The 17,500-nt window shown below is 43.4% G+C and overlaps 2 protein-coding genes across 4 annotated transcripts; one reads left to right on the top strand and one right to left on the bottom strand.

The window, feature by feature from the left end:
• Window positions 1–2,177: 2,177 nt before the first annotated feature.
• On the bottom strand, window positions 2,178–6,640 carry cetn3 (centrin 3). 2 transcript variants are annotated; one of them, XM_056589413.1, is made up of 5 exons: window positions 6,502–6,640; window positions 6,014–6,149; window positions 5,584–5,698; window positions 4,755–4,946; window positions 2,182–3,193 (listed from the first exon to the last, which is right to left on the bottom strand). In XM_056589413.1, exons 1-5 carry the CDS (start codon window positions 6,516–6,518, stop codon window positions 3,150–3,152), a joined length of 504 nt encoding a protein of 167 aa, XP_056445388.1. In that variant the 5' UTR covers window positions 6,519–6,640; the 3' UTR covers window positions 2,182–3,149. The 2 variants fall into 2 exon arrangements, with proteins under 2 accessions (XP_056445387.1, XP_056445388.1); XM_056589412.1 differs by lacking the exon at window positions 6,502–6,640 and having other exon boundaries at window positions 2,178–3,193; window positions 6,014–6,184.
• A 578-nt stretch (window positions 6,641–7,218) lies between these two features.
• On the top strand, window positions 7,219–14,422 carry edil3b (EGF-like repeats and discoidin I-like domains 3b). Of its 2 annotated transcripts, none has more exons than XM_056589410.1 (11): window positions 7,219–7,415; window positions 7,683–7,757; window positions 8,792–8,812; window positions 8,965–9,090; window positions 9,740–9,853; window positions 10,321–10,502; window positions 11,109–11,264; window positions 11,507–11,651; window positions 12,239–12,423; window positions 12,856–13,011; window positions 13,478–14,422. In XM_056589410.1, exons 1-11 carry the CDS (start codon window positions 7,325–7,327, stop codon window positions 13,625–13,627), a joined length of 1,401 nt encoding a protein of 466 aa, XP_056445385.1. In that variant the 5' UTR covers window positions 7,219–7,324; the 3' UTR covers window positions 13,628–14,422. The 2 variants fall into 2 exon arrangements, with proteins under 2 accessions (XP_056445385.1, XP_056445386.1); XM_056589411.1 differs by having other exon boundaries at window positions 7,686–7,757.
• Window positions 14,423–17,500: the final 3,078 nt, after the last annotated feature.

Genomic DNA, 17,500 nt, shown 5'->3' on the forward strand with positions numbered 1-17,500 from the left:
CACTAATGGCCCACCTCAAGTGGCCCTGGACGTCCCTTCGTGTCACGAAGGGTCAAAGGGTAAGTGTTGTCACATGGTAAGCATAGCACAGCTAATGACTGACAGGTGGATACAAGGTCTGACCTCTGACCTCGACCCGTTTCCAAGGAGACCCTTCAAGTTATTCTCCTTCTCCCTTCTCGGGTTCTTCTTTGTGATATGAAGATAATATAAAGATGGGATGGAGTGCTCACACACACAGAAAATCAACACACACACACACAGAATGCTCACACATACAATGATCTCTCCCTCACACCATTTCCCAGCTCCTATGTATGTTATTTATAGTAAAGTATAATATATCGTTTCTTTGCAAAGACAATGTTTGCTTCGCGCTGACATTGTCTTCAAGTCATGTTTTATGCATGTTTGTTTTTGTTTTTTTTACACCCGTCTTTTAGCTATCGCTCGGCTCGAACAACAACAACCCACAGCCCCAATTTGGTGTTCTTTGTAGTTGTGATGTAATTGCCGGGTGAGTAATTGCTGGCTTTAGATGACGGGGCTACTACCGAAACAATGATCTATTGTTAACCAACTTTTGTTTATAAAGCTGTGAGTGGGTTTCTCCTCTAAGGCAGAGCGGGGAGGACCACGACAAACATAAATTATTCACAGGATACGCGACGAAGAGGGGTGATTTGTGTCATCTCAAAAAAACGAAACGCCGCGACGCCATGGACTCCTACTGCCTTATAGCTTCAGTGTATCTGCGTTCATACCACTATTCAAGTCCCTCATCTCTTTGTAAAGCCCTTAATCACAGCCGCAGCCTCCGAGGGCCTGGCCGGCCCACCTTCTGAAACACCCCCGCTGTCCCTAAGCCCTCCAAAGGGCAAAGGAAACTCTCCCCCAAAACCCAGTGGGAAGATATCTAGAGAAGGAAGAGGTATCCCTCCTTCCAAGGAATGCTAGGGGAGCCAAACGGACAGGCGTACTGTATAACAATAGCAACATGATTCACATTATCACCAATTAGTGACCTTACTTAACGCAAGCTATCTCTTACCAAGAACACACCCGCCCATTCCACTTCTATTCTTAGGATTCTCATCAGTAGGTTATCCCAGAGGAAAAACGACCGAAGACGACTATGATAACGGACCTACGTGTTGCATAAATATATATACGTGTTTATACACGTACGTGTATGTCTATACATGCATGTGTCTACATGTATCTGTCTATGCATGTATGTGTGTATAAATATTTCTCTATACATGTAGGTGTCTATACATGTTTGTTTATGCGGTAAACACATTTTGGAGGTGGTGGGGGTGGAGAAGGGGTGGTGGTTGGGTGTGGTGAGGCCCTGGGATTGTAGTTTCCCTTCTCTTAACTTTTGTCCTCCTCGACATTTGCGGGCGGTCTCAAGCCGAAACAAAGCCGGACGACAAAATCATGTTGACTACATGAAGACGGTACATACACGTGGATGTGTGAAGGTGCGTTTTATGGCGGCGGCGGATGCGATGGTGGGAGGCGGAGATGGTGGTCTTGTGGAAGGAGGTGGAGGTAGCGGTGGTGGTTGGTTTGGGTGCTGAGGTTGTAACTGGGGAGGAACCGGAGCAGTCTATTTGTGGACCATGTGTTGCACTGTTGGGCTGATGAACCAACAGCTGAGCATGCGATGTAGCGCCCGGGGCGCAAGAGAGAGAGAGAGAGAGAGAGCGAGCAAGGAAGAGATCTAGTCTGGTCGGATAGACGGACGGACAGATGGGCCGGTCCTGTCCACCAAGCCCACGACTGCTCCCTCGCACTCCTCATTCCAGGCTCCAGAGTGTGATAGGACACAAAGACGATGGGGAGGAGGTGTTGGTGAGAGAGGGAGGCTTGTATTACCGCATATGGGTTACAATTACGTTCATTTGTCTCACTTGAGAGGGAAAGACGTCAGCCCTCCAATTAAAAGAAGGCAAAAAAGAAAAAGAAACGCAAGGGAATGTTGACGCCCAACTCTGCCGTCTTCTGATTGGCCGGTCGTGTGACCAAGGCACCCAGGGGTGTCAGCCGGCGAAAGCCCTCCTTAATTATCCGAGGGATTGCAAAGACCACTCTTTGTGGTTTTCATTGGAATCAGTAGGGGGGAAAAAAGTTGTCTGAATCACCTTGTTTGGGTTTGAGGGGAATTTAATAACAGGGCGCTTTGGGGACGATTTTGAGGTTTGGTGGTTCGGTTGAATCGTCACTTCGGGCTTAGCTGACGACGCACGGCAGTTTGTTTTTTAAAACACATACATCAGCAGTCAATAGTCAAACAATGGTTAGGGAAAAAATACTTCAGAAGATGCGTGGGCCCGTCATGGTTTTGTTGTAAATGACAGATGGTCTTATCAGCACACTCTGAAACAGATTTAGTGTGGACATAAAGTGAAGTTCTAGGAATGTGTTTTAGGTGGCAACAACTGTTGTGGGACAGGAGTTAAAACAATCAAAAACAAATACGCAACTGCACCGGCTAATCATAGATAAATGCCCCATCTATTTAGTTTAAGTAGATGCCAAATACCGGTTTTAAAGCACCAATCATAGGACTTTACAGCATTTGAACAAAAAATTAACACATTTTATTTTGTATAAAATAATTACATTTGTAACAAAACAAAAAAAAGTGTTGCGAGAAAAATCACTTAATCACACAGAGCCACAGAAATGCATATTGTCGTTTAAAGATTCAGATATAACAACAAAGCCGCATAAAGGACAACTGGGTAAACCAAAACTCTGGATAAACCAAAAAAATCTTACTTTACTTTATTCACAACTGTTCTGAAATCATATGTGTAAATCAACAGAGTAAAAACCGACACAAAACCAACAACACAGCCGATGTAGCCTGGCTAAACATCGCCTGGTTCAGTCCCAATGTGCTCAGTCCCCACGGCAGTCATGGATCATTTAAACATAACATGGGGTCCAAATTCCAGAAGTGACTGTAACAGAAGGTTTTTCATCAGTCCGCACACGAGCGATGACGTGACGCTGCTCCAACGACAGATCATGACAGATCATCTTTGTCTGGGTTCCTCACCCGCCTGCATGATGTATACATCCAGGAAGAAACGCCCCATTGTCTGGGTAAACTCTTCTGAGACACGGCCTTCCTGTTAGGAGTCACCAGTCATTATGGACAGGAACTCGTCTTGATTTACTGGAGAGGGAAGAAAAAAGAAAAAAAGACTGCAATGAAAGTGTGACCAAATAACTAACTTTTGGTGAAGAAAGGAATTTGTTGTTGCAATCGAGTTAATATATAATTCAAAATCAATGAGAGGGCCCTCTATGCAAACACCTATTTAATCTAGGACTAGGACTAATCTAGGATTATCAAAATTAATTTGTTATGCTTTATTTAAATAATAATTCGGTACAATTTAACATTTCGTTATTGTAAATTAGATTTGTTTGTACGCCGGGTTCCTTCTCTCAGGAACATATTATATATAATTGCGTCTCATAATAGCGCATGACAGTTAAAAATCATTCAGGGATCCGCCACTAGAGGTCGCTGGAGATCCACTCGAGGTTTTTAGCTGTCGGGCCCGTTTGGTCCCTATTGCTTATTATCATCATAAACTAAAAATGATCTTTAACATTTCACTGCAACAAAGTTAAGGAGGGCAATTGAGTAAATTATAGTGGCGATATAAAATCAGATTCGTGTGGTTGTGGTAATTGAATAAAGATATTTTGCTGATCCATTTACTTGAGAATTGGTAAGCGTCTGGTGAAGTAATTTAGCAGAGGCTTTTATCCAGAACGACTTGAATGAATTCAGCTGCATTTCATTACTTCTGGTTGATTTCATGTTAGGCTGGGGCTGGTAGTCAAAACCCCTCAAGGTGAAGTTTAATTTAAAAGGACCCCTATTATACCACCAGGTGTGAGTGTGTTTAGCCATTAAAAGCCTTTTGAATATCTTCCTTTTCCTGTGTTTGAAAGACATCACAAGTTGGAGCTGTTTGATCAGCAACATTTGCTACAATCCACTGGGTAGGCTGGTAGACTGATCTACCCAGCACACATTACAATACACATAACAGTAACAATGGCCAATCAAATACAGATATTGAATGTCCGATCACTCTCTGATCCAGTAGTCCTACTACGTTATAGAGGAGCATTTACATTTGGGGGGAGACGGCACAGGCCCTGGTCCGGAAACCAACCACTGCCTGGGGCAGAGTGACACATTGGTTCCTTCTTTTCGTCATGGAGATATTCTACCGAGGAAAACTAATATCACTAATTTGGCGGATGAATCTTTCAGAAGGGGAATTCAATAAATGTTTTTCCACAGCCGCCAGTCTACACGATGTTGACCCTCTTAACAGTTTACTAATGCTGGCTGAGTTGGTGTTTTCCATCACGCACTTACATATACCCACTGCTAGCAACAGGATTGGTCGAAACAAATATGAAGCGAAAGAAAATGAAACATCCTGTTCGCCCAGATCGCCCCTGATCTCCCACCACTGCCATCGCAGACTTTAGATTCATATCTTAAGTCTTATCGACCAGACTTTAGATATCAATCTAAAGTCTGAAGGCCAATAAGACTATAGATATTAATTGAAACTCTGAAGGTCAATAAGACTTAGGACATGAATCTAAAGTCAGATGGCCAATAAGACTTTGAGTTTAATCAGAGTCTGGTTTGTGAGACGACTCAGAAGCAGGAGTCAGGCCCTTAAGCGATGTCCCTCACTTACTCTCCCCGTCGCCGTTGGTGTCGAACTCGTCGATCATGCTGCGCAGCTCTTCGTCCGTGACGTTCTCCCCCAGCTCGCGGGCCACCCGCCGCAGGTTCCTCAGGCTGATGTTGCCCGACTCGTCGTCGTCAAACAGCTTGAAGGCCTTCAGGATCTCCTCCTTAGGGTCTCGCTCCAGGATGCGCTCCGTCACTGCAGGGGAATAAAAAGGAGAGGGTACACAATGTATGACGTTTGGTCAGCATAGGGGACAGAATGTATTACGTTCTGTCACTGTAGGGGAATAAAAAGGAGAGGGCACACAATGTAGGACGTTCCGTAACTATAGGGGAATAAAGAGGAGAGGGAACACATAATGGAAAACACAAAGATGTTGAAAATGAACTTCTTATTCACAATGCATGAGACACGGCAGGTGAATAGGATTTTTTTTTTAACTTCCAGATATCTTTATGAAACTTTACCGGTTGATTAGCCACATGATTAGAAGAAGAAAATCGATTGGAAGTTTTCTCTAATTGTATGTTAAGATATGCTAATTAGGCTATATCTAATAAAATATGCGCAAATATGCATACATTTTGAAACGAAGAATCGGACCATTGGAAAAAGCCAGGCTCAAAATATTTTTTTCATGTTGTTACTATATTAAGTAGAAAAATATTTACAAAGGGGATTATGGATATCACCTTTCGTTATCCAGTTAATCAGAAAATACTGCCAATGCCTTAAAAAAAAATGTATTGCCGCCCTATTTTTATGCATAAAATATCATGTAAATCAGGCCAAGAATGTCTCGCCTTAAAATGACTACCACATTGAGACTGACCAACTTCGGTGAAGTCATCGAAGGATATTTTGCCGGTTCCCGCTCGGTCGTAGTCCTTGAGAATCTTCAAAACGTCCACCTTCCTCACCTCGAACCCCAACGCTCGCATCGCAACCTGTCGACAAGGAAACCCGTTTAAATGATAACGCCATCAAGCAAGAAACACTAGAATCTCTAAAACTAATTTGGATCAACTAACAGGGATATTTTTGGACATACATTTCCATACTGCATGTATTTTAAGGTACCTCAATGTATGTACCTTAAGGAAATGTACATTTCCTTAATGAGCTTGCAGAAGGATACCTACATTTAGACTGTGGACATTTGGGGTTTGAAGCATTTTTTCTCACTTAAACATCAGCCGTACCAAGTATACACAGTACATTAGAAGCGACTTGTGTGTGTCACTTTCTGACACAACATTTACCTTGAGTTCATGGTAGTCAATCTCCTTATCTTTATCAGTGTCAAATAACTCAAAGGCTTCTTTAACTTCATGTTTCTGCTCCTCTGTGAGCTCTCTCCTCTTCTTGCGCTTGGCTTTGTCTGCAGTAGGATCAGTTCTGCCATGATCAGAATACATTGATTAGGTTCAAATCCAACAATTATCGATACGTTTCAACCTGATGCCCACAACAACGCGGCGACCTTGCGGTGTGTTTTGAACAGCCAGATGACAGTTAACAACCATATCTCAGCGGGATATTACAACTGAAATACAGCGAAAAGCCCAGGGTCAATCTTACATGCTTAGAGATATAATCCAATCATAATCGACATGTTAACAGGCGACAGTAAATTAACCATGACATGAATGCGTTTGACTACCATGTACGAGTCACCGGACAATACTTTTAATACTTCATCACAATTAAAAACCTAATGAGCAGCAACTTTATTAAACCAAAATGTTACCTTAAAGCGAGACTCATGCTGGAAGATTCGTACGACCTATTCGCGATTGAAGCAGGTACACACAACACAGCCGTTTAGCCGCGCTCACACGACGCCCCGCTATTGGTTCACTTGTTTCTATGCTGCAGTAAAGGCGTCGATGATTGGTCGGAAGGACAGCCACTTTTTTGCCTCTTATCCACAGAGGACCAGTTGGACGAGGGATGAGAGTGGAGAGTTGCAGCCAAACTCAATCTCCAACCTTCAATTATTTTTAAATCTGTTGCTAAATAACTATTGAATGAAAAAATCTTAGATAAATAGATATGATTAATAGTAAAACAGCCTAATTCTAGAAATATGACACTTAGCAAAGGCTAAGGGCTTATTTTATTAATCAATATTTCAATTTCAGCTAATTCCGTAAATTATGGATTACAGGTTTTGTAGGTCGTAACACGTATCCAGTTTCCCAAACTGGAAACTTGAATTTTGATAAATTATATCAAATACCATAAAATTATCTGCCAAGGAAATACCCATGTCTTTTTTAATATTTAAATCATTCCTATAAATAGCCTAGGTATCGTCATTTGTCGGATGCATTGGTTTATGGATCGGTTCTAGAAAGTGATGGTATTTATTTATTCATGTGAAGACGTGAGACCGCAGTGAACAGAAAACGAACTGCGCACCGAGTTAATTCTAGGTTCTTGCAGGCAGTCCACACCACTATTATCATCAGCATCTCCGCCGTCTCCACCAGCAGCACCGCTGTCGCAGTGGACGGGAGGGAAGGAAAAAAGCCCCCAAAACATTGCGTGCTGTTTGTTTATGTTTTAACATGAGGACCAGATTCAACTTCGCGCTTATGCTGTGGGCTTTTCTGCTACTTGTCTGTATTGATGCGACCGTCTCTGACCAGGAGGTAAATGGTGAGTGCGTCATCTTTTCTAAAGGCTATACTTTGACCGCTTAAAGAAGGTAAAAGGATTTAAATGCAACGATTATTTTTTAGTTAACGAGTAGCATCTCGCGAGTTAAGTATTCATTTCCAATTGTTGTTGTTTTTTCAATTGTTTTTGCTGGATTTAGCGGCTTTGGAAATTAGTGTGAATTAATTAGTTCGATATACATTATTATTTTGAACACTATGCAATGTTATGCTTTCACCCACTTCTCTCTCTTTCTCCGCTTCCCAGAAGCCTCGTGTGGCCCCCCGTTGTGTGAAGGTGAAGGAGACTGCTACACTCTGCAGCCACAGGATGCTATCACAGGTGCTGTTGGATAACGTCATCGTAAAATGTTGTATTTTTAGGATGTATTAAAAAAACAAATCTGTACGATTTTTCCTATATTTTCATTAGAACAACATTGCCCCTGTCGTCTGGATGAAATGAGCATGCATTAGCCTATTTCCGAAACAAATTGACAAATCTTGTTATGAAAACAACACATAGGCCTAGAAAAAAACTCTTTAGTTGAGGTAGAAGTAAAACTAAACTTTCTGGGCTCAACCTGAAAGCAATTATCCAATAATAATAATTGTAATACCAGACTACCATATCAATTTACAACTCAAACAGGCTCTTTTACTTTTACCAGTACAGTATATTTACATCCACTGTAGCCCTTAATGTCTGTGTTATTCTCTTCTAATGATCATTGAGTGAGCACTGCGTCTTTGTTCTTAAGTATGTCATGTTGAGCTTTCCTCCTCTCAGAATGACCCACTTTTTAATCTCTGGACTGACCACCCAGGCAGACGACACTCTTTGTCTTGTGGGCTGTATATTTAATGAGATGCGCGCTATTTCCCTCAAATACCACCAAGGCAACATACTTATCCTCTGTGGGATGAAAGATTAACCCGAAACAAATTGTTTAACACTGCACGCTCTCTGACACATACGCACACACACGCACACACACGCACACGCACGCGCACACACAGACACACACACACACACACACACACACACACACACACACACACACACACACACACACACACTCACACGCACACACACACACCAAACACACACACACACACACACACACACAAACACGCTCACTCACTCACATGCACACACACCAAACACACACACACACACACACACACACACACACACACACACACACACACACACACACACACACACACACACACACACACACACACACACACACACACACACACACACACACACACACATATACACAAACATACACACACACACAAACACACACACATTATGTGAAGCTATTTCCCTTGGGATTAATTATCTAATCTGGATCTTGATATTCACAGATATATCGTTCCCAACCGAAGGTAAGTGTTGCAAAATATTTTGTAATCATCATTGCACTTATAATAACCAGTATATGATGGATTGTCAGGATGGTACAATGAATAAATGGATGCTGCCGGTGTATTGCATGTAATGTTTAAGTGTTGTCGTTGGATGCCCATTGTTTTGTCAGGGCGCTGTCAACCCAATCCGTGCCACAATGGTGGTGCCTGTGAAACCACGAGCGACCGCGGGGAGATTGTCCTGGGCTATGTGTGCGTCTGTCTGCCTGGCTTCACCGGAATCCACTGCCAACACAGTTAGTGTCATCATTATAGCAACTCAGGAGAACTACATGGGCATACAGTTTTCATTCATTGTTATCAGAGATTTTGAGATTTTCCCACAGTTGGGGCGCAAAAGTGGATCAGAATACAATTCTTATTTGGTGGATAGGCCCGTCTGTTTCTTGAGAAACGTTTGATTTCCGATGTTTTGTAATGGAGAGAAATAGCTTCAGTAGAAAAGTGACATAGTGCCGATTTAAACAGATATGACTTCAGACTATTCAGTCTGTCAGCAAACACATTTATCCAAGGTTCCTTATATTAAGGAGCAGCTAGGGGCATCTTGTTGAAGGATGCCTACAGAGAGACTGCTGACATTTGGGTTCCTACTTCAATTTCTGAACATTTTGACTGACACTCAAATACCCTAACACTGAACCACCTGCTCTGTATGCTAATTCATATAAACAAACAAATGTGCTGCAGGCAACCAACAAACCTTGTTAATCATTCTCACAACAAGTTGTTTACCGCCTCATAGAAAAAACATTTGTCAAAAAATATTCTTATTGATAAAAATAGAGTTTATGTTATCTGAACAGTGGGTATACTACTGACCATGACATTTCTAAGGACCAAATCCTCATCGAACTCACTCTGCTCTAACTCTCGCCTGTGCAGATGTGAATGAGTGTGACAGCGAGCCCTGCCAGAACGGGGGAGTGTGTCAGGACGAGGCAGCCCAGTACACGTGTGTGTGTCCAGCTGAATACTATGGTCCCGACTGCCAGCACAGTGAGTACAATATATCTCTGATACAACATAGTTACCATGCACATGTTTTCCAACTGCCGTAATCAATCGTAATTAATGAATATATTTTGTTTTGAGTTTCATGCCATGTGACGTGTTGATGCTGCCATGTTTATGTGTGTATGTGTGTGTGTTGTTATAAAAAACATATTACTTAGCCAAACCAGAGCGATATGTGGTATATCCAATATGTAGTCACACGTGCACACACGTGCACGCACGCACTCAGGCACGCAGGCACGCACACGCACACGCACACACACACACACACACACACACACACACACACACACACACACACACACACACACACTCACACTCACACACACACACTCACATTATACTATCTACAGGGTGCTGGTGTATCCTGTGTGTTTAACCGGTGATGCTGTCACCCACAGGGTGCTGGTGTATCCTGTGTGTTTAACCGGTGACGCTGTCACCCACAGGGTGCTCGGGGCCGATCGGCATGGAGGGGGGGACGGTGTCTGACGACCAGCTGTCCTCGTCCTCGTCGGACCGCACGGTGTGGGGTCTGCACCGCTGGCTGCCCCAGCGGGCGCGGCTCCACCTCCCAGGGCTGGTCAACGCCTGGAGCCCTGCCGAGAGCGACCTCTGGCCCTGGATACAAGTACACACCCGCCCATTAGTGCTGCTAGTAAAGCTACGTGTACACGTTGGAAACATTGTACTCAGTGTGTGTGAGGGAGGGAGGGAGTGAGTGTGTGTGCTTGGGGTTTGTGTTTGCGTGAGTGAGTGATTGTGTGTGTGTGTGTGTGTGTGTGCTTGTGTATATGTGTGTGTGTGTGTGTGTGTGTGTGTGTGTGTGTGTGTGTGTGTGTGTGTGTGTGTGTGTGTGTGTGTGTGTGTGTGTGTGTGTGTGTGTGTGTGTGTATGTGTGAGAGTGGATGTCTGTGTCATTACATGCATGTATCTATGCGTGTATGTTTGTATGCATATATGTATTTATCATTGTATGTATATGTGTGTGTACGTGTGTGTGTGTACGTGAGTCTGTGTTTATTTGCATGTGAGTGTGTGTTTGTGTTTGTGTGTGCGTTTGAGTGTGTGTGTGTGTGTGTGTGTGTGTGTGTGTGTTTGAGTGAGTGTGTGTGTGTGTATGCGTGTTTGAGTGAGTGTGTGTGAGTGTTTGTGTGTGTGTTTGAGTGTGTGTGTGAGTATGTACAGTGTGATTGCCTCTGACACTAACGGTTATATTACATGTATTTGATCCCAGGTGAACCTGCAGCAGCGGATGCGTATAACAGGGGTGATCACCCAGGGGGCTCGGCGGCTGGGGAGGTCAGAGTTCGTTAAAACGTATCGGGTTGCTTACGGCGACGATGGAAAAACATGGAGGATGATCAAAGCCAAAGGAAGCAAGGAAGATATGGTGAATCTCTTTATATATATATATATATATATATATATTATATGTATACAAGATACAAGATACAAGATCGTTTATTGTCATATACACAATGGAAACATAGTTTGAACTGGGCAATGAAATTCTTAATTTGCAAGTTCCCTTCACACAAAATATACTTAAAATAAAGTAGATAAATATATACTCCATATATAAATATATGGAGTTATTTTACCTTTCTAAGGATCTCTCTTTTATTCTTTCAGCTTTTCCATGGCAACACAGACAGCAGGTCGTCCATGGCCAACGCCTTCTCTCCACCAATCGAAGCCGAGTACATCCGCATTTACCCCCAGCTCTGCTGGGGACACTGCACCCTGCGCATGGAACTGCTGGGCTGTGACCTCACAGGTCGGTGACATCATCATGACGTAATGGTCATGTTATAATGTCAAATATTGATATCATCAAAAATAGAGAGTTTGTTAATTAATGTAGTGTGAGAATTACCATTGTGTAGAATCCAACACATGGCATATAGTTATTTAGGGGGGCAAACGCCCCTTGCCAGTAGAGTTTGGTGGTTAGGGGTGTTATGACCCCAATGTACGCAGTCTACTTGTAAACATCATTAAGCAAGATGTAAAAAAAAGAATGTATCAACATAAAACATCTGTAAATTGCTCGGGATAATCTAAGCTGTGCTAATCAACCAAAATATCCCATTGTCAGAGATCCAGCAAATTCTCCCATTCATGTGACACCAGAACCCCGATAACGCAAATCAGTTTCAACCCAAATCCCCCTGAGACATTTTAGGCCCAATCCCATTTCTCCTTACCCCTTAAAAACAAGGGGTAGGAATGTGATTGGGCCTAAGGCCCAATCACATTTCTACCACTTACCACTTCCCCTTACCCCTTCAAAACAAGGGGGAGGGGTAAGGGGAAGAAATGGGATTGGGCCTTAAAGTGACCTTTTGCCGCCCGCCCCTTCAGGCTGCTCCGAGCTCCTGGGCCTGCGGTCCGGCGAGGTGCACGACTCCCAGCTGTCGGCCTCCACCGTGCACCTCACCCTGGGCATGGAACTGCTCTCCTGGAGGCCCGAGTACGCCCGGCTGGGCCGCAGGGGCAAGGTGAACGCCTGGGCGGCTGCGCGCAACGACCAGGCCCAGTGGCTACAGGTGAGGAAGAGGGGGGGGGGGGGGGCGGGGCCGGACCGCAAGTTCTACGGGGGAGCTCGGTGGCTCTGAGATCGTCCGAGGCGTTCATTGACGAAACTCGGCCGAATATTTTGATCCCGTCAAAAGCCTTGTTCTTCTTCCCAGGGTTGTCCGGTTGTGTATTTTGTTAAGAAGACGTAGTTGGAGTTACTCATCGTTTTTTTGTGTACTTTCATAGTTGGAGTCATTATTCCCAGCCGTACTTCGTGTCGTATCGTGTCGTATTTGATAAAAGCTAAATTGGTAAATAGTTACAGGTATTTCATTTGTAAGAAGAGGATAGGGTAGGGAGTCAAAAAGGGGAAAAAAAGGGACGCAACTAATTGTTTAGCTAGACACAATAAACACACACACACACACTAACACACACACACACCCTTATTCTGAATTGAGGTGGACCTGCTCACCCCCACCGACATCTCGGGGGTGATCACCCAGGGAGCCAAGGACTTTGGTCGGGAACAGTTTGTCAGCTCCTACAAGCTGACCTACAGTCAGGACGGCAGAGACTGGACGACCTTCCAGGACGAGGAGCGACACCACGACAAGGTAGAGGACAACACCAGATGGTGGAAGGTTTAGCAGTTAGGGTTTGACTCACAGTCAGAAAGGTACCTGCTGCTTGACGACATGTTTCTGAATGCACTGTTATTCACTATGGATGAAAATGTCTCCAATGAATATAGTAAACGGATATATATCTGGTTCGATGTTAGTAATCCAAACTCCTTCTTTTTAACCAAGTTTTAACTGTTCGTGTACGTGTAGTTTGGGGTTTTGCCCTCTAGATGTCGCCCTTGTTTACCGCAGCCACGCCATCGCACGTGTTTCAATTACTTTCCTTATGCTCAAATGCAGCGTCGTTGTTTTTGAACATCTTGTGTCATTACCTGAGCATTTACAGCTCATTTAAAAAACATGTAGCTAAACTGATCTATATTTTTGCACTAACTCAAAGGGGGTTGATTTGTTTGCTAGTGTCTTGGTTGAATAAATATTTTTGTGTCGGCGCTAGGTTTTCCAGGGCAACTCTGACAACAAGAGAGCCAAGAAGAACGCCATCAAGCCCCCCATACACGCTCGCTTCATCCGGCTCGTCCCCTGGTCCTGGCACGGGCGGATCACCGTGAGGATGGAGCTGCTTATTTGCCGGGGCGATGAATGAATCCATCTTGTTTGTTTTTAGAATTAACAAAGATTTTGAGCAGTGGTTTGTTTCAGGGAGGTTACTCGCATTTATTGACTGTGAATTATTTGTGTGCCATTTTATTGTTAATTTTTGCATTACCAAACGTGTTGTGGAACATGCTTATTCAAAACGTATACTTGATCTTGTAATAGTAGGGCTACTGGCCACAGCACTTCACAGTCACCTTTGAACAGAACTGCATTTACTGTGATATGTGAACGATTCTGGTTCGCAAAACTGTGGTTGACATTAGTAAATTGTTAGCACAAATGTATAGATTGCCGGTTATACTACTTCCTGAAAATGGTGTTTCTCAGTATTGTTCTGTGGACCATTACATTTGATATAATGTACTCTGCCAATGAATATATTTGATTGTAATACATGGTGCATTTGATACAAAGCCTGTAAAATACATTTAAAACATATGTCATTGATTTCGTTGACCCATGTCCGAATGTGAAATACAGTCAGAAATAATATGTGTTATAGTGTTTCATTCTTTAAGCAAACATTTAATATAGTGAATCCAAAGCAGTTGACAGTGGAGATGATTTTGTTAATGGAAAGGTTTTTATTGGCATGTTACTGCCGCCTGCTGGGCAATTCTAAAAGTGCCTTTTATCGCAATATTTAAATTCTCACAAACAGAGTATCCGATTAACTTGACTTGTCTTGTAATTATTGGTCTGAACAACAAGAACGACATCCTACTCTTATCACACTCTACTCTCAGTCAGTTTCAGAATGACTTCCCAACCCCAGCAAACATTTCCAATGCCTTTAGCCTGAGATAAACATCTCTAATGGCGTTTTTAACATATAGGACATGTGTCTGTCATGTTTCTAAGTCCAGATGACCCAGAATCGTGGTGTTCTGGGGCAGAGACCAGGAATAGATGCTGGGACTTAAACCAGGTCTTGATGCTTGGGCAGACACCAGGTATTAATACTGGGGCAGACACCGGGTCTTGATACTGGGGCAGAGACGAGGTCAGACCATCCTACCCCACCATCAACTCCTTCTGAAGTCCTCATTGAGTGGTCGATATCATGGTGTCATTTCCCTCTCGGTGGAAAACCATCGAGACCCCAGTCTTGGACAGATAGTATGACACACATTCACTTGATGCTAAGTGCTCACTAGTTTCCATCGCCTTTGACTGAAAAAAATTGACGTTTTCCCCCTGGGACTAAATCGATCCCTGCAAGGTACCACAGAAGTCAATCTCTCAAGTGAATTCACTTCAATTCATGGAATTCACAAGTTGGAGATAGGCTATTTGACAATTTGGTCAATTAATCTAAGCTTTACTCCAGTGTTGTTTTTGGATTATTAATTAATTCATGAGCAGGGGCTATTGGCATTGTGAAGAATGATGCTTGCTAAAGGTAGACATTGAGGATTCAACTAGCTAGCAGTCCAACACCTTAGTGGCTAGACTAACCCTCCTCTACAGTTGTATCAAAACATGAAAGATGCATAAATACTCAAAACCCAAACCTCCAAGCTGCATGGTTCATCATTTTCTAAGGAAACAGGCTAAAAATACTGACAGAAAGTGGGCTAAAGAAGTGATTCACCGTGCACAGACTGAAAAAGTAAGTGTGTGATGTTAACAAACATGTGCTTTGTTGAAAATGAATTTGTTCATTCATTTCTAACACACTGCTTTATACAGTCTAAAAGTTCCAGCGTCCTCAACTAACACACCAGCATAGACATTTTCCAGGGTGCCATGGATGAATGATATACATGTTATTGAGATCATTTCTGCTATAAACCCTTTTATTTAAACAGATAAAGTCTTATTTACATTTCAATCAAGTAGTATTAGCAGAACGTCAACTTGTCTGAAAACCTATCTTTCCCCTGTGTTGGCAATCCTTGCCACCAAGGATTGATTTTCCCACAGAGTTCCTCCCACAATGCAACAGGGCAGCTGTGAGGCTGGTGCCATCGCGTCTCTCCTTATCTGTGGGGAAGGTCTCCAACTCACATGTGCGTGTTCAGATAGAAGTCCTAGAGGGCCTGCAGGAAACACAACGCTTGATACATGTACTCTCGTCCCTTTCTTCCTCGCTCCTCTCTTTGTCTCCGTCCACACGGCCGCTTCCTCCTTCTCAGGGTTTTTTGCGCCCGTTTTGAGAAAACCGACGCGGGGAGTGTGATGAGGGAGGGATGATGTCAGTGATAAAGTCAAAGGAGACCCCTCCCTGTAGTTGAATGGATGACACACCGGTGATGCATTCGGTTAGTTTGGTCCTTAATCTTTTAACTTTAACAAGGTATCCTGGGTAAAGTGAATTCTATTCATCTTGTTTGACCCTTATTCTAAAGCTGAACTACGTGTTCTTTCCCATTAGCAACTTTGTAGCTTGAGTTGTGTCTTGGAGTTATTCTTGATCAACTTTCTATTTCAGCTATTTAGCGATTAAATAGCTGCAGTAGGAAGGTAACATAATGCAGCTTTAAATCTATATTTTAGGAAGTGCCTGTTTACATCTCCAGAGTCAGCAGGCTGCAACAAGCACCCCATTTCTTTAAAGAAGCCTCACTTAAACATGTCGGCTTAAATACGTGAGTGGTGAAAAACTCATTCAGTCTACGTGTGTGTGTGTGTGTGTGTGTGTGTGTGTGTGTGTGTGTGTGTGTGTGTGTGTGTGTGTGTGTGTGTGTGTGTGTGTGTGTGTGTGTGTGTGTGTGTGTGTGTGTGTGTGTGTGTGTGTGTGTGTGTGTGTGTGTGTGTGTACACCATGTGTATGTGGGTTTGCTGTGCCTAAGGGCAGTGGTTGGAGGTAAGGGTGTAGGTTGTAGGGTGTAGGTTGTAGGGTGTAGGTTGTAGGGTGTAGCTGTAGGCGCAGGGGGGGGGTCAAGTTAAGTCGATGTTTCTAGAAAGCAGCCTCTGTCTTTCCAACATGTGATTCTGTCCTAAAAGACCAGAGAACATACTAATAACATATACGTTGTCACTGTGAAACACCTGCTCCTCTATACATTTCATTCGATATTGAGATATTTTTGATTCGGTATTCCCATTCATAATTAATCTATGGTTATGGTTCATTGCACACAAGCTCTGTAGATCCGGTTGGAAATGGCGTCTCTGTGCATTCTGGGTTGTGGGGGGAGTTCAGTGTCCCATAAGCGCTCCAGAGTTGGGGCATGAAAGTGTTCATGTCATTACAGAGCTGGACCCCACCCTGCAGAGCACAGAGACCCCCTGTCCACACACACACACACACACACAGACACACACACACACACGCACGCACGCACACACACACACGCACACACATAAACACACCCCCACCCACGCACACACATACACAGAGGTTTGTGAAACCTTTTTCTTTCAAATCACTAGCCTTAAAGAACTCTGTGCTCTAAAGGTACAACATAAATCCAGTGAAAGTGTTTTTTGTGGGGGTCAAGACAACTATTAGGAGTTGAGAGATACGAATGTATATCACACCCTTCTTGAAGTAAAGTTTAAGTTTAAGTTTACCACCTCCTGTCTGTCTGTTCGGACAAATAGATGAACAAAAATGATTTATTATCGGCCAACCAGAAACAGGTTTCATTTACTGAGAAATCACCACCGCCACAGGGCGGGTTTTATAGCTGTCTGTTTGACGGGTGAACTTTCAACTCCTTCACAAACTACTTTGACCTTCTGACAAAAGACGGCTGGGGGAGAGAGTGGCTGTCAATGGATCATCCGTAATAGACAGACGGAGGTGGGCTTAAACCTTAAATAGACTGGATGTTTTACTGCGCAGTGGAGAGTTCAGTTTGTGAAATTTATTTCGCTTCTAGTAAAACTGGGACCCAAGCCCGGCTGCTCT

Source organism: Gadus chalcogrammus, chromosome 4 (genome assembly GCF_026213295.1).
Source record: "Gadus chalcogrammus isolate NIFS_2021 chromosome 4, NIFS_Gcha_1.0, whole genome shotgun sequence".
Classification (NCBI taxonomy): Eukaryota; Metazoa; Chordata; class Actinopteri; order Gadiformes; family Gadidae; genus Gadus; species Gadus chalcogrammus.